We start from the raw sequence: 23,952 nt of genomic DNA, 5'->3' as shown, positions 1-23,952 counted from the left end.
CGAAGAATCTGTGTGTGCCCCAGCTAGTGCCGAAATGGGCCTAGTCTGTAGTCGGGAGGTGTGTCTCTTGTAAATATGCTATGTCGACCGTATGTCGAATAAGACAATGGATCACCTGCCTCCTCTTACGGGTGTTGAGTCCTCGAACGATCCAGGACATGAAGGTGATGGCCGAGGACCCCTGTATGTTACCTAACCGTGACATCTAAACAGTGTGTGAACCTTTGTCTGTAAGGACTTGTACCTAATGGCAATGTGACAAGCAATGCTAAAATAAAGTGTGAATAACCACAAATACAATGTGCAGTTCTGTCCCCTGACCGCCCCCCCCCCCACCCAGCCGCTCTCCATCCTAAAGGTGACCATCCCCTAATAATTCTCCCGCCTGTAGGTCATAGGGACCGTTAGGCTAGCAATTGAGGACCAAGAAGTAGACCCCAGGATGGCATCAAACCAAACACAGTGGATATACCAGAGGGTAGTGGCAGCCCGCAATCAGACCGGCCAAGTGATGTATCATATAATAACACTAAACAGTACGAATTCCCCAGAGCAAAGTATTGATGCAATCAAATACAATCAAACCATCATCCAGTTCCGGAGTTTAAAAAAAGTTCCGCACTAGCATCTGATCCGCTGTGTGGCGGGGAGGCGAGCGCGCCCTCCACAGAGTTTTGCGTGTTCAGGATCTTATGCGTGCTGCAGAATTCCTGGGCCTCTGCTGGAGTGTCAAATATTCAGGACCTACCGCCAAAGTCAACTTTCAGTCTCGCTGGATATAACATTCCATATTTGAGCCCAAGGTTGCGCAGTGTGGCCTTCACCCCCTAGAATTTCCGTTGTGCCTCCTGGACCATTAGAGTGAAATCTGGGTATAAGGACAGTTTCGATCTCTGCTACTCAATTACACCACATACTCTCACCAGCCTCAGCGCTGTGTCGCTATCTCAGAAGTTCAGGAGTCTCGCTATGATGAGTCTCGGGGTTGACCCGGGTTAGGTCTGGGGCCAAACGATCTGTGGGCTCTTTTGTACCACAAAGCCTGGCGTGAAAGCTTTGCTGCCAAACAGGTCTGGAAGTAGCTTCTCGACAAAGAGGTCCATCCGGCCTGTAGACGTTGTCTCCGGGACCCCTATAATGCGAACGTTGTTGCACTATCCACGTGCTTCCACGTCCTCGTTCTTGATGGCCTCTTCTTTTAGAAGGCGTTCCGTCCGTTCTAGCCTTTTCATGCTGTCCCGTCTTCTAAGTCTGATACACGAGCTTCCACCACATCCAGACGACGGTCGTGGGCCTGAAATTTGGCGCTCAGTGACGCGATTGTCTGATCCAGAGAGTCAAAGCGGGAGTCCAGCGCCTTAAAACCTGCCCTCAACTCGAGCAGCAGTGACGCAACCAAGGCATCAGGGGGTTCCGAGTGGGCTCTTTGCCCACCATCATGGTGGGGGGGGTGTGACGCTGTTCCCTTAGCCGCCTTCCCAAAAGGTAGGGTACTTTGTCTAGGATCCTTATGTCCCATACCTCAAAGGTTGCGGCTCTTGTAAAGAGGGTCCTGATAAGCCAGTGAGCTCTGAGTGCTGCGTGGTCTGAAGAAACCAGCTTGTAGGGGCCCCTGATGACCGTGGGCACTCTGGGGCTCGAGTCTACTACTAGCATTTTCCTTACCAATTATCTGATTTTAAAATTCACTCTTTAAATAGTTGCACCCATTTGTTGAGCAACCACATTTGTCCTCAAACCCAATTTCTTATTCCAACAGACTAACCATCTTTAGGTCGAGCCTGGGCAGCGCATGAGCTGCTCTGCGAGCCATGCTGTATTTCAGTATGTACTTGAAGCCCCGCCCACTCTCCGCCCATATTTGTAACTGGCTTGGGTCATTGTCCTTCGTAGATGATGGCCTCTGATTTGTTATTAGGCTTGTGTTAGTCCCTCCTTAGTACCGCCTTGTCTTCATTTGTATTATCCCATGTGGGCTGGCCCTTTTACTTTGGTTGTTACAATGTACGTCTTCTTTAGTCTCTAAGCACCATTTTCTCGTGCACAGTTGTGACCTCCGGCTAACGAGAAGCTCTTCAGGGGCCATGGGAGACAGAAGCAGGCTACTCAGCGATGCCTTCAAGCATTTGGAATGCATTTGGTCTCGCATTTGCGAAAGTTTAAGCTATTGGCATTATAAATGACCATGTCTTTTCTTTATGTTTTAAAAATCAAAACATAAATAAAAGACATTTACAATGCCAATAGCTTAAACTCTTGCAAACGCGAGACCTACTGCATGGCAAATGCTTGTTTATCTAAGGTAATTGTTATCCTTATAAACAAAGCTCCAGAGCCAGAACTCTGCAGAACACTATCAAACAAATCTCCAGTGGTAAACGATTGTCATACGCATCAAGTTTAAAATCTTGCGGTCGATACTCTGGTGAAGCAGTTTTGTTTATTTCCTGTGCAAAGCAATATTGTGCTTCAAAGAGCTCAGCAAACAAACTTGCAGAGAATAGGTGTGTATACATTTTCCATCTTCTAAGGGTTTATTAGGGTGAAAATGATCTCGCTGTACTGTGCAACTTATCTTGTAGTCCCGTTTCATTCATTTAAAGTGATCTTGAAAGAAAGCAGATATAAACCGGTAACTGCACCTAGGGCAAAGATTTGGAACTTTGATGGCAGGAAAAAAACCTTGCATTCCCATTTAACTTGGCTTTCTTAATATATCATACAGCCGTTTAAGACCAAGATAGCTGCATGTATGGCATACCTGGACCACTCTGGCCAAAAGCTTGAATATTCCAAGTTGTGCTTTTTCTTTATACCTTTGGAGCCCAGTCTATTTCGGGCTAATATTTAACATAAGATCCCACAGCAACATAAATGTCTCGCTCTGTTTTCTGCAAAACATGGCCTAAGAATCATGCTTCTTTTATTTTCTCTTTACAAAGATAGGGGTGTGTGTATGACGACTGTGCACATACCTATAACTGGAATTATGAGAGGCAAATATTGCTTTATGTTCAACACTTTATCTAACTGGATGAGGAAGCACCATTTTTCTTTTAAATGCACATTTTTGTATGTTTTCTATTGTAGATGAAGACTTTGAAACCGCTGTGAAACAACTTAATGGAAAGTTGTACCTGGATAGCCGTAATGTTTGTACGTCATCTCAGGATGTTGTGACTGGTAAGTAAAAGTACTAAAACAAGCATAAACATCGTAATGATCGCATTGAAGATAGTCCTCATTAGCACCGATAGAATAGAAGGCTGTGTCAATGCGTGGACAGTTAGCAAATAATCACAATTCCAGTTCCTCAGATTGGTCAAAATGTCCAACTTTTATTATTTGGGTGCAAGTTGTTTATTTTCTATAGTCGCCCCTTAATAACCTGTGAGGTATTATTGTTGCCGTCACCCAGGTTGTCTCATCACTAACGGATCAGCTTTGATATGAAATGGAAGAAAGGAAAATTGGATTAAGTGGAAGCTTAGCAGTCGATCTGTGTTGCCTTGTCAGTTATGCAAATATTCAAATGTGATCTCATTTCAGATTATGCTACAATGCTGATGTACCTCTGTCAGAAGGAAGTTACAAGTTTTGTTGAGTTTCAGATGGAATTAGAAATATTTGTCAGATATCAATATTGTTAAAGTGCTATAAATTTTACCCCGCCATATCCATAAGTGACAAATTTTAGCTGACACTGTAAATATTCATTGAGCCTGGGTGGTTTCTGCCAAAGTGCAAACATTAATTTGCTGTGTATCGGTAAGCAATGTGGTAATCCTGCTTTTATTTCTCTTGAATTTACACTGAAAGGGGGTTTTGAATCTCTGATCGCTTTATTTTAATTGTGGGACTTGTACCCTGCCCACTTATTGTTATATATTTTACATTATTTTTTATTAGGACAACTCTAAATTCGCCTTTTATTCCTGTACTTAGGTGGTTATCATTTTCTGGGTGCTGTTGTTTCGGGGTTGCTTTCTGATACCAATTTGTCACCCGCTTCGTGGTACCCATGTCAACCTTGGAAAAAAGGTAGCCATGCTGGAGGTAGATCTATCATAAAAGTGAGCCACTTTTAGTGATGCTGCGCTTGGCCCCATGTAGCTTGAGAATTTATTTAATTTGATTTTTCCACGGGTAGTAAAATGTGTGGCCAGGTGAGCATTGCCCCTTCGAGTGCTGGAATTATTCTACTGTAATCCAGAATAGACGTGATCAGCATACATTTGTTTCTTATTGAAATGTGGTTGATAGCTGATTGGTTTTCAATAACTGTAGATTGTGTGCCCCTCAATTGTTGTAACGTCTGCCAGTATGGCATGGAAAAAAGAGGTTAAGAGTCACTGTTAATTTTCATGAAGAAATGACATAACTTTTGTTTCCTTGGTACATGCTTGACTCTAATATAAACTGTATTTTACAAAATCTAAAGCCGGTGTGATCTCTAGCTGCCCTTGAACAAATGCATCTACCACAAATGTTGCAGTCTAGAAACAGATAATGTATACAAGCATAACGGCTCGTCTGGTTGAAGATCTGTTAATTTGCCTTAAAGTAATGCATGATCTCCTTGTTTCAGATTTGAGGTAAATAGCTCATTTAAGGAACATCTCAATCTGGCTAATAGGTCACACCCTTTGCCAAAGGAAGAAAACATTTATTTTTCGTGAAGAAAAAAATAATTTTTGGGTAAACTTGAAATAAACTGGAGAAAAATTGGGATTCACTTAAAAAATCCTTTTATTGTTCCTAATTTGAAAAATACAACAGTTTAGTCCGGCAAACAAAGAACTAACACTGCTCTCTGAAGATTAGGGTAACTTAAAACTCCTTGCCCTGCTAACACCATCAGAACTGAGATTGAGTACTTTCGCTGGATTAGCAGTTCTTTTCATTGTATTTCTTTACATTGGAGCACGACAGCGAAGAGAACTAGTGAAACCTCCCCAGGTGGGCTTGGGGCTCATGGACTCCTTGGACAAAAAGCGCTTGCAGAGTAAACGGAGCCAAATGGAGCATTCCATACACAATCATCTCACATAATGACCTAAAAATACAGATATTGTGCAAGCCATTGCAGGCCCGAGCCAGATGCCCGACTCAGCCTGAGATGCTCCTGGACCATTGAGCCTAAAACAAACAGAGCCCACTTGTAGCCTCTGCCTACCGCCCAACTCCAACCTCATGCACCAAGAATGAAAGACAAAGCACCACAACAGACCTCCCATCAGGTCACCAGTGACACATTCGTCGTCGTAGGGTCAGGGGCTAGTAGGTTGGAGTTGCATGCCTTGGGTTCATGACCAAAAACACAAAAGGCGATGTGGCTCACCGGCCACAGCTGCCAAACATCGGGAAGTAGCCCTGAATTCCAACACATCTCCCCAAGCTGAAAAATGCAAAGATTTCTCTGTCTCCTGTCTGACACTCTGATCCCATACTCCAAAAATAAAGGACAAAGCATCAAAAGTTTAGAAAAATACACTTATCCAGTGACCAAACTGCACTATGTAAAAATTGAAAATCTGGGAAAATCTCTGCTTTGCTGTCTGTGTGATCCTAGACAATCTCTCCATTTCACCAAGCCTTTCCACAACCACTGCCATGCGCGAAAGCACCACTCTGGCTATGTTCATTCCTGCACCCTGTGACCCATTACCCAAGAAAAGAGACCCATCAAGTGCAGCCTTCAGTGGCGGGAATGCTGCCCTCCTTAAACTATGCACCATATCCGAACCTGATGAAGCATCGATCTCTGCACTGGTCTCACATTTCCTGAGGTCCCCACCAATGGTGCTCTTTCACCTCACAGTATGTGCGCCACTCAACGGTCGGCAACTCCAGCCACCAGCGGTGCACTAACTGGCGACTGAATAATGCTGAAATGGGACCCTCTTTCAGAATTCGAATTCGCCCTTTTCCCCCTAATCGCAAACTACAGACTGTGGCACATTTACTAGACTCTGAAGCGCCACGCTGCACTCTATGAAACTACTCAAAGCATTAGGCACTGTATAAAGGAATAATGGAATTTACAAAATGTAACTGCAACAGCAAAGATTAATTTGATTAATGGGGCATAAAATACACTGAAGAGGACAGCTATAGCCCTGAGAGTTGAGTTTATCGTAAAACAAAAATCATTTTCTGGGATAAAAGGGAGGGCTGGAACAGATACAGCTAGCTCTGACATTCCTGACAAGGAAGCCCAGCAGATCTCCAAAATGCTATCACTCGTTGCTGTTATAATAAGGTGTAGGACATTTTTAACCAATCTATAAGCAAACCTGCACTGAGCCATTCAGTCTCTGCTGTCCTTCAGCAGGCAAGACTTTCTGCTACGCAAGTCCCAACCCACCACCCACATGTCCCCTGACCCCCACCAGCTGGTCGCGAAGAAAAGGCATGAACCCTTCGTGCATTGTATAAAAGTATATATTTTTCATAAATTGTTCCTGACAGAGGCACCTTTTCTCCGAGAAGTTGTCTGAGAGTTGAACAATATGGCCGACATACACTTTACATCTCTCTGCTAGCTGCGCCCAGGAAGATTTCTTGATTTGCTCATTTCGAAAAAAAATATTTATCCCCTCCTCACAGTGCCAGGATTGGCTCGAGTGGGCTGCCTTGATGCTCCTGCAGGCACTGGGGGCCTGTACCCAGTCTCCACCCAGCTCTGGGTAGAGAGTTTAACCCCTTGCATGCTGCTGCGATTCTGCGCCTGTGCAGTACATTCCGATCACGGGTGCGGTCATGACGGGCGGGAGCTGGCATCAGCACACGAGCACTGTGTGCCATGACGGCTCCCGGCCGTCATCAGCATGCAGGGGTTAAAGTGCTCATGACAGACTGGCTTTCACTAGACAGCCGGCCAAAATGACATGTCCACTCTAAACTGGTGGAGTGAGCATCACTCCCCAGCTTCCAGTCACCAGCAGTGGCCCGCCCCAAACACGGCTGGCTGGGAAAGGGAAAAATAAAAACGTAATACATTCATTTTACCATTTTATTTTTCTCCTTTGCTGACAGCGGGGGAGGGGCGACGCTACTTTGCACTAATTGAGTGGTCTCCACTGTTTCTTTAAAAAAGTTGATACAATCAGGAATAGCATCGACATAGATGGCATCCTGATTGCTACAAATATGCCTTGTTGCATTTCTTCAGAATTTTCTTTTATCGCAGCAAGTCTGTTTTTATCCCCCTCCTTTGACAGAATTTCGGAGGTGGTTGTCCTCCATTGAAGTTAGTAGTTCGCCCAGTGTCTTCTGATTGTCCAACATTTTGTGTTAGTTTGAGAGATAGTTAGCCCCTTACTTCTACGTCTGGGAAACCTCTCTGGGTACCATTCCCTCTGAATTCAAGGTACCATAATTCTCCCTATATTGAAAAAGCCCTCTTTGAAGGCTAGTGACACAGCCAATGTTCAAGTGGTATCCCCTTTGCTCTACCTAGCAACAGTGATACATAAGACAGTGACTTGCTAGTTGCAAGACTTTGTTGCATCTCAATCCTCAGGTTTTTGTCTGGGTCTAGTTATTGAGGCAGCAGTATTTGTGGATGTCTTCAGAGTCAGGATACTGATCTTCTTGGGTTTGTCAACAGCGTTTGATGCCACCACATTCTCCTGTCACATTTATTTGATTGACATGTTAAGGATAAAGCCATTGGCTGGTTACTGGTTTTTTTTTTTTCGGATAACAAAAACAAATAGTGCAGCTAGGAGCAGTTACTTCCTCTGCTAAAGTTGTTTCCCAGGGAGTGCCACTACCATCTGCACTCCCCCCTGTGCTGTTCATTCAGCATTTGCATGGCCCTCCCTCCTCCCCCTTGTTAATGTACTTGATGGTCTGGTTATTTCCATGATCGTTTATGCTGAGGTCACCTAAGTTATGTTAGATGTCAGGGTTAGTGAATCCGTAGTCATCCGTTTTTCACTCTGTTAAGATCATCATGTGCACCAGTGGTTTTGCTCGCAATCGAACACATTCTGAAATCTTTACTTTGTTTCTCTGTCCAGAATGGATTAAGTTCAAAGTTGTTTATCTAAATTTTTCCCTGCTTTCTACCCAGTAAATTATGTCTAACCTCCGCCTTAAAAAAATGTAAATCAGTTTTCGTTCAAATACTGATGCTTTTTATAATTCTTTATTCAGACAATCAGGAAGGCCCTTTTTGAACCTAGGTTAAAAACTCTGAAACTGTTTCACTTTGAAACATAAAAAGAAAGACAGCTGTTTGATCAGCCATAATTGCAACTATCTCTGAAATCTCATCTTTTACTGTTATGTTTTGGACCTCTGTTTAGCGCCAAAGGACGTTCCATGAAAACGAGATGCCTAACTAGATAGATCTACTATTAGGGACATAGCAAGAAAGAAACAAAGCACAAGATAGTTGGGTTTTCCAGAATTACTGATCCTGTTCTCACCTCTCTATCTTCTTGACTTAGAAAATAAGTCATCAAGAGCCTCATTGTATTTCATCATGTCACAAAAGCTGCTGGCAGACCAATTCCATAATTCGGTAAAATTAGAGATTACAGTGGTGTTTCATAATAGTAATTTTAAAATCACTGAAATCGACACATATAAGCAATGCCTTGCAGCAGTAGTTAAAAATGGCGGGCTTTAACATGATTTTCCAAGCACTGCAAGATCATATCTCAGAGGCAGACATTATCTGACTCTAATCTTTGATATAAGCAATTCACTCTTGCCATATGATGAAATTGACTTGGCTTGTTGACTGATCTTCACCTTGAAGATTTACCCTGAAGAATTGTGGTTCCATAGAGTTGGCAAAAGGAGCTAGGGGTAGAGACACTGAGCTTTGAGGTCACAGTGTAGTGGACAAGAGAAAGATTAGAGCATCCTGGAATTTGCTTCAGACTAGGGACCACCTTTGCGATAACCACTGAGGGCAAACTTATGTACCCTCATGACACTCTTTTTTTTTAATGTCAAATTCCTGTATTTGTAAACGCCTAACACTCTGATTCCAGTTTCTCTCATTGGATAAACAGCCTCCTCAAGATGAGAGCTTGTAGTGTAGTTCCTATATTCCCAATAGGCTTTTTCACATTGGACAAGCAATCACTCGTCTGACATTCCTTGTTCCACCTCATCCCTCAAAAGAGAGAGAGACTCCATCACTTCTACCCCAATTTAGCACTGACCTTTTAAATCGATTGTACTAAGGACCGCCAGGAATACGATCAGCTCTTTATGGGATTCTCTCATGCAAAGAAGGGGATTAAGATCTATTGCACATTGGCTAAGAAGCTGCCTCCAAAAGGCCTTTGATCATGAAGCATTAATGCCTTAACAGGTCTGTTGGAAAGGGCATTTGTGACCTGCAGGACCTTTTATCCACAGACCTATCAGCTTGGGAGGGTATTCCTTTGCTTTCTATTCTAAAAGTGAGGAATATGCGGTTAGAAGTATCAATCAGAAGAACAAGTTACTTACCTTCTGTAACACTCTTTCTGGTGGATACACTATCTAACCATAGATTCCTCCCACCTCTGGAATGGTCTCCTATTCCATCTAAAAAGTTCCCAGGTAGGAATTCGCACAATGGTTGTTCTATCTACTGTTATACTCTGCATCTTTGGGTGCAGACCAGCGAATCAAAGATACTGACATTCACACTCATGGGGGGAGCTTCTATGCAACGTCATTAGTCATTTCAAAGCAGAATAACATCTGTACAGATCTGCACCATGCCACCTACCATTGTGCGGAAGCACTTTTTGAATTTTCCAGCTCGTGCCTTGGGATAATCACAAGAGGAGGAATCTGTGGTTAGAGTAGCCACCATAAAGTGTGTTATTGAAGGTAAGTTACTTGTTCTTAGGTGTCATGTAGAGTGAATTTGTGCTAAATGTTTGCTGAATGGCATGTGTAGATTAGTCACAATCCCCTACTGAATTCCCTAAAATTAAACAGATGTTGGAGCTCTGTCCCTTTGGGTATTAGAATTCCTAGTCAGTCTGCTGTGGACGAATGCTAGTCTAGCAAGAAGAAATCCAAGTACTACATTGTGCTGATTCTGGGGAGATGTGTAAACCTAACAAATAAATACAGTGCAGTCATCCTCATAATGATAATCATCCGAGACAAATTCATCCACACCAATTGCATTAGTTACTTAATAGATTATAGTACTCCATCATTTCCCTTAAATCTATTGTTGTTTGTTTGGTCATACTCTGTCTTTATAAATGGTTTTGCAAGGTACGATCCTGCTGGCTTTCCTCGAGAGCCTCCAGGATACCCATAAGGGCGATTCTTGATGAACAGTAATGGGCTCTGCCAGAGGTGGAATTTCCTTCATCTTTCACCACCGTTTCCTCATATCCCTAAGTTTCCTCATGTTCTGGCACAGATGCATCAGTCTTGCATGATTGAAGTTCAAAGCAGTGTACTTGTCGCAGAGTGGTACTCAAGTCTCCTCTGCCTGTTCCTGTGCCCTCTTCTGCTCAGGGCAGAGCTCTTTTTGCATTGGGAAGGGCAGGGCCTGCACATGAACTTCCAAAGAATCTGCCTTCTTGCCTTGGAGAGTGAACGGTTTACGCTGGATGGGTCAAGTTTTGTCTCCTTGTGTGCAGAGGAGGAAGTTGACCCCCTTAAGGTGTGATTATCTGATGTTGCATGGTATGCCTTCCTTGGCTCAGCAAAGCTTTGTTGTGGACACTATCTGATAGAGACTTCTAGCCACAGATTCCTTACCTTAGAATTATCCCCATGCGTCACACTGGATCCAGACATTTTTTGTGAGCAGTACCCCTGTGCACTGGTAGGTGGCGTCATTTGGTTCCACTTGGTGTCATTCACGCCGGAAGTGACGTGCGAGTTGCCTATATCGGTGCCTCCCCAGCGCGCTGACAACAGTTATTTTCTTACCATGCCAGTCAGTGCAGATACAGAGAGAGCTACCCCAGTCATTTTTTGACTGAACTTTTTTGACTTGCCGAAGAGTTTTTTTTTTAACTCTTCTCCTGGTGTGGCAGGGATATCCATTCGGAAGGTGGTTTCAAGCCCTGCAGCGCCTTTCATTAACAGATGTCAGTGACTTACCTACATCTTGTTTGCCTCTGGTGCCTGGAGCAGGACCACGACATGAAGACCTACCCTGATTCCGTGCCATGCACTCAAAGGCCTTGAGGGAGCGGTCCCTTAAGCTCTTTACTGCCCGACGTGCGTCGCTGCGGCAGTGTCGATCCTGGTCAAGAGGAAAGCCCAGGATAAGTCTTGGAGTCCACGAACCTTGTGGCATCCGAAGTTGGCGGGACACCTCGGGTAAGTCGAAGAGGGCTTCGACTTCGCCCTGTCGCTTTCTAAGATAAGGTACCGTCGTTATTCGAAGCCGGGCTCCATTCACCTGATATTTGAGCGGCCCGTTCCCGGTGGCGCGCCTTGGTGCCTCGTGAGTTCGAGAGGGGCACCTACTGGTTCTACAGATTGACCGGACCAACATCGGTCGTATCACTTCGACCTACCTCTGGTGCCTGTCCTGATACCGATGTACCGGCGGTGCCATCCCTATTCTGATCCCCGACTCTGACATGGAGCCGGAGGTGTGGAATCCAATGCCAACTTGAGCCATGTCTACCAGGTTGGAGCATGAGCCATATTACTTTGGGCAAGGCCTCTGGGAAGAATGGGAGGGGTTGCGGATACTGTCAAATAGATACCAACGTGGAATGGTGTGAGAACTTTTCAGAGGCCAGTGGTCAGGACACTTCTCCAGATACTGCCATGCTGTCTTTCCCGATCGTGGCTCAAGAGGAGGGAACATCATTTGTAATGATGGTGTGAAGGGCAGCCGGGGTCCTAGACCAAAGCCTACCATCAGTGGCAGTCAAGGCTAACGTCGTGACAGAGATGCTTCAGCCAGGAGTGACGCCCCTCACAACCACTTCTTCTTTTTGACAAAGCTGTTACAGACATCCTGTTTAAGACTTGATCCAAGCCCTGCACAGGGGCTCTTGTGAACAGGACGATTGCCCACCGACACTGTCCTGCCCCAGAGAAACTCAGTTTCTTCACGCAACATCCTACCCCGGAGGCATTGGTTTTCCAAACCTCCTCCTTCCTGTGTAAATCCTGGCACATTGCTAACCGCCTCACTGGATAGGTAATCCAGGAGGCTGGACACCTTAGGCAAGAAGATGTCTTCTTCCACCAGCCTGGCACAGTGTCCATGAACACTGCATACCTTTTCAGCCATAACTCCCATGCTCCATGGAATTCGGTAGCGCAGGTGCTACCCATAGTTGCGAAGGAGGCCCGGACCACTGTACTAAGCTGTTGCTGATTGGAAAGATGCAGCTATGTTCACAATCAGATGTGGACTGGATACCACCGACTCGCTAGGCAGAGGAGTTTCCTCAACGGTGGCCTTACAACGCAGCTAGGTGTCCCTCCACCAAATTGGTATGCGCCTGCCGTTGGGACAAGTTTGTGGCCTGTTGTGCAGAGAAACAGGTTGACCCTTTTGCTGCTCCCCTCTCTCAGGTCCTTCTCTTCATCCTTTACCTTGCCCAGCAGTGCTCTGGGCTCCTTAAAGGGCTATCTTTTTGCTATCTCAGCCTTTCTGCGGTTGCCCGACCAGCCATCCCTTTTCCAATCCCCTATTGTACATAGGTTCTTGAAAAGTTTGCAACATGTTTCCTCCTTCCCCCTTCATCATGCCTCAGTGAACCTTAAATTAGTCCTGACATTCTTGATGTACACTCCATTTAAGCCCTTGCACATCTGTCCTCTCAGGCTCTTTACTATCAAGGCTGCCTTCCTGGTGGCAATGACATCTGTCCAGAGGATCAGTGAGCTTCAGGCTTTGTCATCCAAGCCTCCGTATCAGAACATCTACCCAGACCCAGCTGTCTTTTCGCACTAAAGCTTCCTTTCTGCTGAAAATAGTTACTCCTTTTTATGTAGGCCACTCTGTCACCTTGCCAATTTTTTATGCTCCACCTCATTCCTCTAAACAAGAGGAGCGACTCCACTGACTGGACCCAAAAAGAGCATTGTCATTCTGTGATGACCACACTAATGAATTCCATGTGCACATCCAAATCTTCGTGGGTTATGTCAGAGCGAAGAAGAGAGAGGCTGTGTAGAAGTGGGTCATCTCCAGATGGACCATGCCCTGTAATAAGATTTGCTGCACATTGGCCAAGAAGCAAGCCCCCTGAGGGGCTTGCATGCTGGTTCTACCATAGCCAAGGCTGTGACCACTGCATTAGCATGCGGAGTCCCATCCTGGACATCTGCCAGACAGCAACGGGGGCCCCTCTGCACACATTCACAAAACACTGCTGCCTGGACAGTCTGGTCCAGCGGTACGGGCAGTTTGCCTGCTCGATCCTGCAGGACTTTTTATTGTGAAATTGTTATGCAGACTCATCTCCGGGAAGGTATTGCTTTTATTATCTCTTCTAAGGTACGGAATCTGCAGCTAAAAGTCTCATTCCGGATGAACAAGTTACTTATCTTATGTAATGCCTTATCTGGTAGAGAGACTATCTAGCCACAGATTCCTTACCAACCCACCCATCCTGCCCGCTCTGCAAACAGATTTCTAGGAACAGGGCTTTTCCCTTTTCAGGGCCCTAGTTTTCCACACCAGTGGTCAGTGTTATTCGTGGTTCCGCGCTCATGGCGTGGACAGTCACGAAAAGGAACTGACGTCAGCGTGCTGGGGTAGCGCCTATACAGGCACCACGCATGTCGATTTCGGAGCGAACTACGCTACATGGAGCCGAACTAGGCCAGCTACCGGTGCATAGGGGAACAAAACATTTTCGGATCTGGTCTGACACCTGGGGCTAATTCTAAGGTAAGATAGTCTCTACCAGATACGGCATTACCAAAGGTATGTAACGTGTTTCATTATACATCTCTGCATGTACCATAAAAGTGATCTTTAGTTGGGATACCACCACCACTCTGACTAGGCAGATACCTGTTGGAAAAACATCTTAGAGGAACTCTTACTTGATCTGGTCCTCCTGGACATCTAGTTTGCCTTGGACACTGTTGATCATAATGTGTTCTTTAATTGCTGTGTAACCTATTATTAGTCAAAGTTTTGAGCAATTGCGTTAATCACATCATGTTTGTTTTTTAACTGGTTGCCATCACCACCATAGACTGTGGTCCCACACTGCTCTGTCCTCTCACCGAGCATTTTCAACATCTACATGATCAAAGTGATCAGTATCTTGGAATCCAATCACATATATCTATGCAGAAAATATCAAACTTTCGGAAATAAATATTACAATGGATGAAACTTAGATGGCTCAACCTTGAACTGTTGGCTAACACAGATCTTGTTCTGGGTCCCAATACGTCCCCCAACCTTTCTCGCCTAATGTCTAGACTGTGGGTCCACCCCAAAAGTTTGACAGTGGGCTAGCAACCTGAGACTGTTTTGAAGTCACTAAGGGCATCCTGGAACAGACTTGTGTATTGTATGAAATGGGAGGGATTTCATATTTTCAGTAATGGTAAAATGTTGCAGAATTTTATTTCATACCCCATCAAGTCCTGCCCTGACTCCTCCACCTAGCAGAAACTTACCTTAAATATACATTTTAGATGTCCACTTAGTCTTTCATCAGAACTTAATTAAATTCTGTTTAATTGCCTAATTGTTTTCATCATTAGATATGGGACCAAAATGTGTGTGAATATCCAAGCATGGTATTTCCTGATCCATTTTCTTTTCCCGTAACACATTAACAGAAAGCTAGTCTGGAAGCTTACAGAAAATTGCACCACAGGGATTGCTGCAACCACACTTTGATAGGCTGGAGTCCCAGTATTTGTACAAATACCATGTGTTGTTTTCTACACATCAGCACCAAGTAGTATTGCTTAGACATTCAGTCCAAAAAAAGAACAGAGAAGAATGCTGTTGCATTAACTTGTTTAGGAAAGGTGAGCCTTGTTCTAACTTCTGCAGGATTGTTACTTTTGTTTCAACTGAAGGCTTTTTTATTTAAAGCTGTGACCGAAGTATATTTATAACTCAAGGAACTGGTGATCAGGGCCATTTCGGAAGAGAAGATGGAAACAAGTTTCCAACCTGGTGTCACACATACACTTTAAATTGTGGCATTTTCAGTAAACATCCCAAAGTGGTCTATAGTTCATTCTTGAATAATTCGGTTCACTGTACTCATCAAGGATAACACCACAGGGATTGCTGCAAACACACTTTGCTAGACTGGAGTCCCAGTATTTGTACAACAACCATGTGTTTTCTACACATCAGCACCAAGTAGTATTGCTTAGACATTTAGTCCAAAAAAAGAATAGAGAAGAATGCTGTGGCATTAACTTGTTTAGGAAAGGTGAGCCTTGTTCTAACTTTGCAGGATTGTTACTTTTGTTTCAACAGAAGGCTTTTTTATTTCGGAAGAGAAGATGGAAACAAGTTTCCAACCTGGTGTCACACATACACTTTAAATTGTGGCATTTTCAGTAAACATCCCAAAGTGGTCTATAGTTCCTTCTTGAATAATTCAGTTCACTGTACTCATCAAGGATAACACAAGTTATAGCTTTTTCATGCTTTATAAATAATATCCTTAATAATGGACATGAGTTATATGTTGCCTCATCAACTAACCTTTCAGGCTTCTTAAAGGATATATTCCCACATGCGGGACTCCTGTTGAGGCCCTTCCAAATTTACCTCTGGACTGTGACAACATTAGGAACCGTGAACAGGTTCCTAGTTCAGAATTAACCTCATGATTAACCCTATTGGGTAATTGGTTCTTTCCTTCTGACTCCATTTTGCCTCTTCAGAGTTGTGATGGGAGAGAACAGAGTGGCCATTCATCTTTTAACTGCTTATGACTACATCGGAATGTTCTTCCCTACATCAATATTCTGCAGCTCAAAGTAATGATCAAAGACCAATCATTCCAGTGCTCGTTTGGACGGTATCAGGATGAAGCCTGACTTGCTGCCCTCTACAATACTGCGAAGAATGTCTGCCCTTGACCCCTTAACATCTTTCTGGTTGTGGACCGCATAGCAAGGGAATAGAATGTACAGGCGGAGTACCTAAGCTGACAGTTTCCCTATCCAGAAATGAGAAATTTATCCTCGATATTTAAGATAAGGGGAGAAATTCTGGTCGGCAGCAGACTCAAATATGGCAACGCACTCTATGCCGGCGTCACCCAGAAACTCCTCCGGAAACTACAGAACGTTAACAATGCTGCAGTCAGACTGGTGCTCAACATCCCCGTGGCAACCACATCCTCAAATACATTTGAGAACTCCACTGGCTCTAAGTCAACAAAAGAATCACTTTTGAGCTCCTCACACATACTTCCACAACTACTAGTGCAAGGAGGACAGTCTCCTGCATTTTGCACTGCTACTTCTAATTGTTAATACCCAAGAGGATTTCTGCTGTTTCTCCCAAAGACATATTCTTCTTCTCATAGGATTCTCAAGAGACATCTGAAGGGCATCTCCCCTTATTTCCTGCAGGCGTTGTTCACTTGACGTTTTGTAGAAGCAGTGTCCATTTTTCACCTGGAGGTTTTCAGGAATACGTTTTTTTGAATCCTAATGGTCTTGTGCTTTTTCCTCTTTCTAGTTCAGGAAAGGTGAGACCTGAAAAAAGGCAATACCAAAGATACCTCTGAGACTACTCAAGGACTCGTTTCCCTAGTTTCTAATGTTATATTAAACTTATATTTAATTTATAAAGCAAACTACCAGTTGTTTGGTCACCCTAGAGCAGGTGGAACTAACTCGGGTAAACAATTCTACTGTACAGCGAAGCCTAAAAATAAGATAGTTTTCAGTGCATTAGAAAAAGAGGTGCCAAAGATTTAATAGAAAAGGGTCAAACTATTCAGCAGATGATGAACTTTCTCCTTTTCAAATGTTCCTGGTATCTAAAGAGTGAAGAGGTCAAACAGAGTTTTATTTCTGGGACTTGGAACACTTTCAGAGTGAATTGGTGACAGTGCACAATGGACTGTATCTCAAGCCTGTGAAATTGAAATGTAGTGTTCATTTAATAAAAACGTACGATATGACTCATTTGTGCACATATTATACGTAATATTACAGTTGAACAACTTTGTAAAAGCACAATTATAATTACTCCCATAATAAATACAGTTAATTCATCAAGTTAAAATCCACCTAAAAAACTTTCTGACAAAAGGCATTTACAAGACATATGATCGACCTACTATTTCCGCTATGCCTCAAGTGCTCTGTTTCGTCTGTTGGTTGCTAATCATGATTCATGTTACACTCTGAGTAATCTCATTCAATTCTATCGTGTGGCTTACAGGTAGTCTTAGCAAACTTATTATTGGTATTAAATAAAGTTAGCTTACATCATATCAAGTTATAAAGTGCAATATGCCTTTTGTAAAATCATCTCCAGGCTTGACAGGTTCTAAACCCTAATTTTCCCACGTTATTCAAGATGCTCATGTAATAAGGAAGCAGCTCAACTCTTACAATGTTTATCTGTTCTGCCAGGTGGTTTGTTACTAAATTGATAGGATAATAAGAAGTGAAAGCCCTTTAATGTGCACATTTAGCTAATTTCCCCTCTGCAATATCTACAAACTTTAAAAATCTTCCAGTAAATTGTAAATCTTCTCTCTGTAGACTGGCTACTGCTGCTTGGCTGCAAGTACGTGTAGCTTATTGATTACAATCCTGCTTAGCAGATTTGTGTTAAACAGTTAAGGCTTGGCAACTACACACTATATGGCAAGTATCTTCTCTGTTATAAGTCCAGAGACGGAATGATGTTCTGTTGCTCAATTTTTTCCAGGTGGGAACGTCAATGCGAAATCGAAAATTGCCAAGCCGGAGTCTCAAAACCTTTAGTTTTGCATTTAATCCATTCAGACACCCCAGATAATTCTGGGGTTTTAGTTGGCCATATGTTGCAATTACCATCCACGCGTGGGATCTTTTCGTCAGCATCTCTCTATCCACAGTGGTGAAATTTTTTTTGCTACCCCCACTAATAACTTTTAAATGCAGACTGTGAAAGGGGCAAGGCCCTAATTGTTCTGCCTTAAACGCGGATATAGCCAAATTAAAATATTCATGAGCCTTCGTGTGTTTCACTTATTGCCTCCCAAATAACTGACATAAGAGTGGAATTATCGTTTTTGGAGTTTGCGACACAAATTCAAATATTGTCGTCTGAGGCCAAACTCTAATCTGATTTGTGCCAGCGAGGCCTGCTGTGGGAGATTAAACAGGTAATGGTAAGTCCCTGTCACAAGCTTATCTATGATATTATCAGCCTTCCCTCTCAAAATCTCCACGCCATATGTCAAAGATGGAACATGTTTTGCTGTCAGAACATGTAGTAAAGGCTTGAGGGACAGATCTTTTAAGGTGTTCAGGAGGGAAACAAATGCTACAATTAAATAATTATTCCTTCTTTGTATTGCAGCGCACTGGTTCTCAAAGGAGCCCCTCGCCTCTATTACCGCCAAATATTTGTACTCTAGAACTCGCTTCAGCCCGGTCCCTTCTATACTGAATTTTGGGCGGGCTGCGATGACCTTTCTCACTAGCGTAGTTTTTGTTTTACTTAAGTTGACCTTTAACCCATGGGACGAGGCATACAAAGCAGTGTTACTAATTAACTGCTGAAGCCCTACCTTTGTGTAGCTCAGCAGGACAATATCATCAGTGTACAAAAGATGGGAGATCTTAAAACCAGCCACAGACTGGGAGTGCGAGTTAATGTTGTTCAAACAAGAAGAAATATCAGCAAGATACCAATTGAACAAGAGAGGGGCCAAGACACAGCCTTGTTTTAGGCCATTAGTTGTTAATACTTTTTTTTTTTTTAATGGTTGTGCCTTGGCCCAACCTCACTCTTGTCCTTTTATCCGTATACAATAACTGAATCGCTCTGAGTAGATATGGGGAAATTCCTAATTTTTATAGCTTATCCCAGAGGATATTCCTCTGCACCGAATGAAAAGCAGATCGAAAATCAATAAAACACAAATGAAGGTTCAGTGAGTGCCGCCTGGCTAGATCAATTGTAAGTGCTAGCATTTGGATGTTAATAGATTTACCCAGGCCTTCAATAAACCCGGTCTTATTTCTCAGCTACAGGTTTTTAGAATCCACCCACGTCGTTAGATGAACCAGCAAACATTTGGCAAAAAATTTGGCCTCACAGTCTTTAGGGCTATTTGCTGATAATTAGCGGGGTCCGAAGTTTGTCCGGCTTTGTAGATAGGGACGAGGATTTATCCTTTCCAATTATCCAGTATTTCTTCCCTCACCAGGATGGTTAAATAAAGTTGTCAGATTCTTCATCCAGTGTCGCAGGTTCACTTTATAAAGTGCTTGAGGGAGGCCGTTCGGCCCCGGGGCCCCATCCTGACGGCTATTGCTAGTGATTGTTTCCACTGTTCTGGAATGGATCACAATAGGCTAGTTTTCCTTAGTGTTAATTTGGATGGCTATTTTTAAAGCTCCGGTTAGTGTCTCTACCCCTGTACATGACACCCAGATGTATACTCCATGCTTATTTAGATATATTTGACGTTAAACGTTGTAGTTTCCAAATGATGGATTGATTTACTAATTTCCAGAATTCTCTTGCATCATTGCTTTTAGAGGCTTATAGAGAATTTTGCACCTGTTCTGGTCAAACTTAGAATTTGTTTAGGACCAAACGATTTTTTTGTAAAGCATCCTTCGTTTTGGTAAATTATCACTAGGACGCTAGTGGACGGGTTGTTACTTAAGACCCTGAGAGCGTGGTTTAATTTCTTTTTAGCTGTTATAATTTGGGCTGAAATTTTCCTAGGAAAAGAATTAGTTGTTCTGGCTGTTTGACGAACTGCGTTTTTGTCTAATGGGAGCATTGTAAATTGTTCCCAGTGGACCAAAGGATTTTGTTTTGCATCATATAGATTATCACACTGCTCTCTAGCTTGATGTTCAAATTTCTCAATATAGGCTACCGACCACTGTAGTTTTTTGTAGTTTTGTACCGTAGCGTAGCCTATTTCCGTAGCCGGTTGATCGTGGTATGTGATATTTATATTAAAACTGATAATTTGCGGCTGATGTTCACTTTCCAACCTATTATCCAAAATGTAGCTTTTAACCATATGATATAGGGGAAGTGATACTAAGAAATAATCTATGACTGCATGGGATTTTACTGAGTGATGTGACGGCTGTGCCGGAATGTCCGGAGACACCCGGCCATTTAATACTCGTAAACCCAAATTCTCCAAGTTACACGCCGCATCATTCCCCGTTCTATCGAACCGTTGTTTAAAACTTGGGTAGGCGGGAAATACAAAATATGGTTGATAATATCCATTATTTGGTCCCTAGGCGTTGCTTGAAAAAGGTTCATGTTAAAATCACCAGAGCGGAAAATCAAGGGCGCTTGATTCATTGCACATTGGGCTGATATGAAACTCTGTATGTTTTCAATTGATTCTGTTTTTATGATTTCAAGGGGGTGAATATAAACATTTATTATCCACAAAGAGGTCACGTTAAATGGGTGGTTGGCCCAAACCATTTTCGCCAGTATATGCAGATGATAAATCCTAACTTCTTCGATTTTGATATTAAGGTTCACTGCTACATGCAACCCCTAGCACCCTGCAGAGTACCTCATTGATTTTGTTTTAATTGCTGATTTACTGTAGCAAAAATATGTTGGGAGAACAATTTCTTCTTGAGCCCATGTCTGTTGAAGGACAACTATATGAAATCTTCTAATGAAGAATAGGGACTCCTTATCAGTCTTTGCAATAAGTCCCTCAATATTCCATTCACAGACGTCAACATTGTTCTCTTTTTGGCCGGCTAATGAGCCATTTTTCTGTCATTTACTTACTCCTTTGTATGGCCCAGAAAGCAGTGCGCCCGGAAGCCTAGACCAGTCAGAGTTTTGGTGTGGGGCTTGGCTTGCTGTGTCTTCCTTGTAACGATTATCTTCCAGGGTGGCTATAGTGGCACTACATGGTGAGATTGATTGACTCCTTGCCCCTTTTAAAATCAAAGTTGCAGCTAGTTGTCGATTATTCATGAGATTTATTGGGCTTTTCGTAGGCTTTAATGCCTTTTAAAAACTCCTTGAAAGCCCTTTCTTCCCCCCTATCCTTCTACCTTAGTACGGGCCTCACAACCTTCCATGTGAAGAAACTGTGGGTAGGCTTCCTCCTTTTCCCTCGACATGTCTATTCCCCATTTTGCAAATAACTCCTTTTCTACCTACACTTGGTGGGCTAAGGCGGTTGTTGCCCAAGGAATCAACGTCAGTTCTTCACCGCCCCATGTTGGTGCGTTTAAAAATGTGACTGGATGGATATCAGAAGAGTCAATGTGATTTAACACTGGTATTTCTCTGGCCATACGTACCTCTGTTTATTCTATCAAAGTGCCCCCTAGACTTGTATATTGGAAAAAATGGCACTTTGCAACAGTTGCTAAGAGGGCTAATCTGGAATGATGATTCATTTGTACCAGCCTGGGCTATACAAACTACTTCCTGGCGGGCATTGGGTCACTGCTCTGATATTTGCAAACTCTGTTGTAACGTTGCAGTGCCTTGTTCGAGGTTCCGCATTTGCGTATTTTCTATTTTGACTTCATGGATTGGATACTAGATTTTTCAATGAAGGTTTGTCTGTTTCCACCTTTGGGGGGCAGATTGCACGTATTACTGTCCGAGTTTATGTTGCGTTGCACTGAACCAGCCAAAATCTTTGAGCCAGGTAGGTAGCGAACTTGATCGACTCCTGTTATATCTGGCTCTTTTTTATCCGGTCGGGGGTGGGCTGGCTGCCGTTGGTTCTGGTCCACTTGTCGGTCCTTTGCCTTCCTCGTTAATTGTGCTTTCGCTTGAATAGAATTCAAGTTAACCCCCTTTTCTTTAGTGCATGCCTCCTCTACAGGATCTTCAGGCTTTTTTTCGAGGGAAGCCACTGACTATAGCTCGTGCTAGAAAAATAGGGTACACTTGCCCTAGTTTACCCGGGGGAAGATCCGCTAGGAATGTATTGATCTTTTTATTATGAGTTTTCCTCAGGCTTTTGGGCTGTCGTTTTGAAAGTTTGGCAAGTTCCCCTTGTGAGGCACGCCTTGGTGCTGCATGTACCGCTAAGGCTCTCCTACCCAGCGGGCAACGGTCTAATGGATGAGGTGAAAGACTAGCACTGGGGTCCACGTTTGTAGCCTGTATGCTTTTTGCGACCCTTCAACTTCCTTCCCCTGCTGTACCCTCTACGCACTAGTTATCTCCCCCAAGACTTACCTACTTCAGAGATTTTCTAAGGCAAACTGTTGTTTCCAAGCCCCCTCCTGTCTGAATTAATGTGCCCTGAAGGGATGTCTGAAGCCATTGCAATCTCTGGGCAGTTGTTGTGCCTTAAGCATATAACTTAAGGTACATATTTACTCTATGTAACATACAAGTGGAGTTAGGTGAGTTGGCATGACACATTAAGCACTCATGACCCTGACCGGTTTACCAGCAAATCCCAAGATCCAGAAGCTGTGATAAATTTCAAGTTGAGGAATGGTAAACAGTATTCCCCTGCCCACCCAAACATGCACCCCAGACAGTATCGAGCATGTGCAAGCTCAGACACAGCACTCCTTTGGTATTGTGGTACACAGGTTAAATCAATTGATATTTATTAGGTACAATACAGTCACCTTTATAAGGAGTAGGATGTTCCAAGTTTTCACAGATTAACAAATTGTGGTGCTACCATCTTTGAGTGGGGCAACAAAACTGTTTCTCAAACTTGTTGAATCCAAAGTGAGATTCAATTTAGCAGCACGCATGTACATCCTGCACAAATCCACGTTCCAACCCAAACGGAATTTATTTTTTATTTATTATTTATTTATTAATGCAATTTATAGAGCGCGAACAATTGCCCGAGGGCGTCTCGGCGTGGGCCTGATTCACAGAACTAACTTAAGACAAAATCCTAAACTTACTACCATTTTGATATGCACAGAAGTCACTTTCTCATATCGGTATTCACAGAAGGCACTTACTCCTTTTGGTATTCACAGAAGTTATCCTAAATGCCTTCTGTGAATACCGAAAGCTTTAAAGTTAGGATTTTTGCTCAGTTTAGGAGTAGTAAAGTTAGGACTCCTAAATTTAGGACTCCTAAATTCCTTCTGTGAATACCGAAAGTCTTAAAGTTAGGATTTTTACTACTCCTAAACTGAGAAACATCCTAACTTTAAGACTTTCGTGATTCACAGAAGGCTTTTAGGAATCCTAAAGTTACAACTCCTAACTTCCGTGAATACCGAAATGAGTAAGTGCCTTCTGTGAATACCTTCCAAGCCAAGCCAAATATGGCTGACATGGATGTGCAATGTCTGCACCATGCAAAACAGCCAGATATGGGCAGACCAGAAAGGCAGGCTCTGCACTGTGTAACATTTGCATATCATGTAGTCAAGACAAGCAAGGTGACCTGTAAGGGTGTACAGAATAGCTTGTTGAAGCTTGTCCAGTCAAGGTCAGATAGGAAGCCATTTTGAGCTCCAGGCCTCATGTTTAAGTGATCTTATATAATCATGAACTCTTTGGAAGTACATGCAAATGAATGTATATGGATATTCATATATATTTTGTAACAATCCCCCCTTTTGGATATACCTATCCAACATTAGTGTAAAACCAAAATATATATATATATATATATATATATGTAGGAAACATTAGTTACATATCTTTGGATGGCATTACACAGTCTTTGCATAAAATGCATATATTGTCACGTTGATACATCTTGATGATATCAATATTATATCAGCAGGCTGTTGTGATACCAGCAGTAAGTGTCTAACAAATATTGTCTCTGTGCAATGCATAGTGCTACAGTGACACTTCTAACTCAGTTC

At 43.0% G+C, this 23,952-nt stretch overlaps 1 protein-coding gene across 2 annotated transcripts in view; it reads left to right on the top strand.

Moving 5' to 3' along the window:
- The window catches only part of LOC147697215 (E3 SUMO-protein ligase RanBP2-like), an 852,038-nt gene that overhangs the window by 705,700 nt on the left and 122,386 nt on the right, over positions 1–23,952 (top strand). For both annotated transcript variants that reach the window (XM_086934289.1, XM_086934288.1), the window contains exon 22: positions 3,091–3,183. In XM_086934289.1, coding sequence (XP_086790415.1) covers positions 3,091–3,183 — 93 coding nt within the window. The remainder of the gene's footprint in view (positions 1–3,090; positions 3,184–23,952) is intronic.

The sequence above is a fragment of the Lissotriton vulgaris genome, chromosome 8, assembly GCF_964263255.1.
Source record: "Lissotriton vulgaris chromosome 8, aLisVul1.2, whole genome shotgun sequence".
Lineage (NCBI taxonomy): Eukaryota > Metazoa > Chordata > Amphibia > Caudata > Salamandridae > Lissotriton > Lissotriton vulgaris.
Note: the sequence above shows the minus strand (reverse complement) of the source record. Positions and strands in the feature narration are given on the sequence as shown.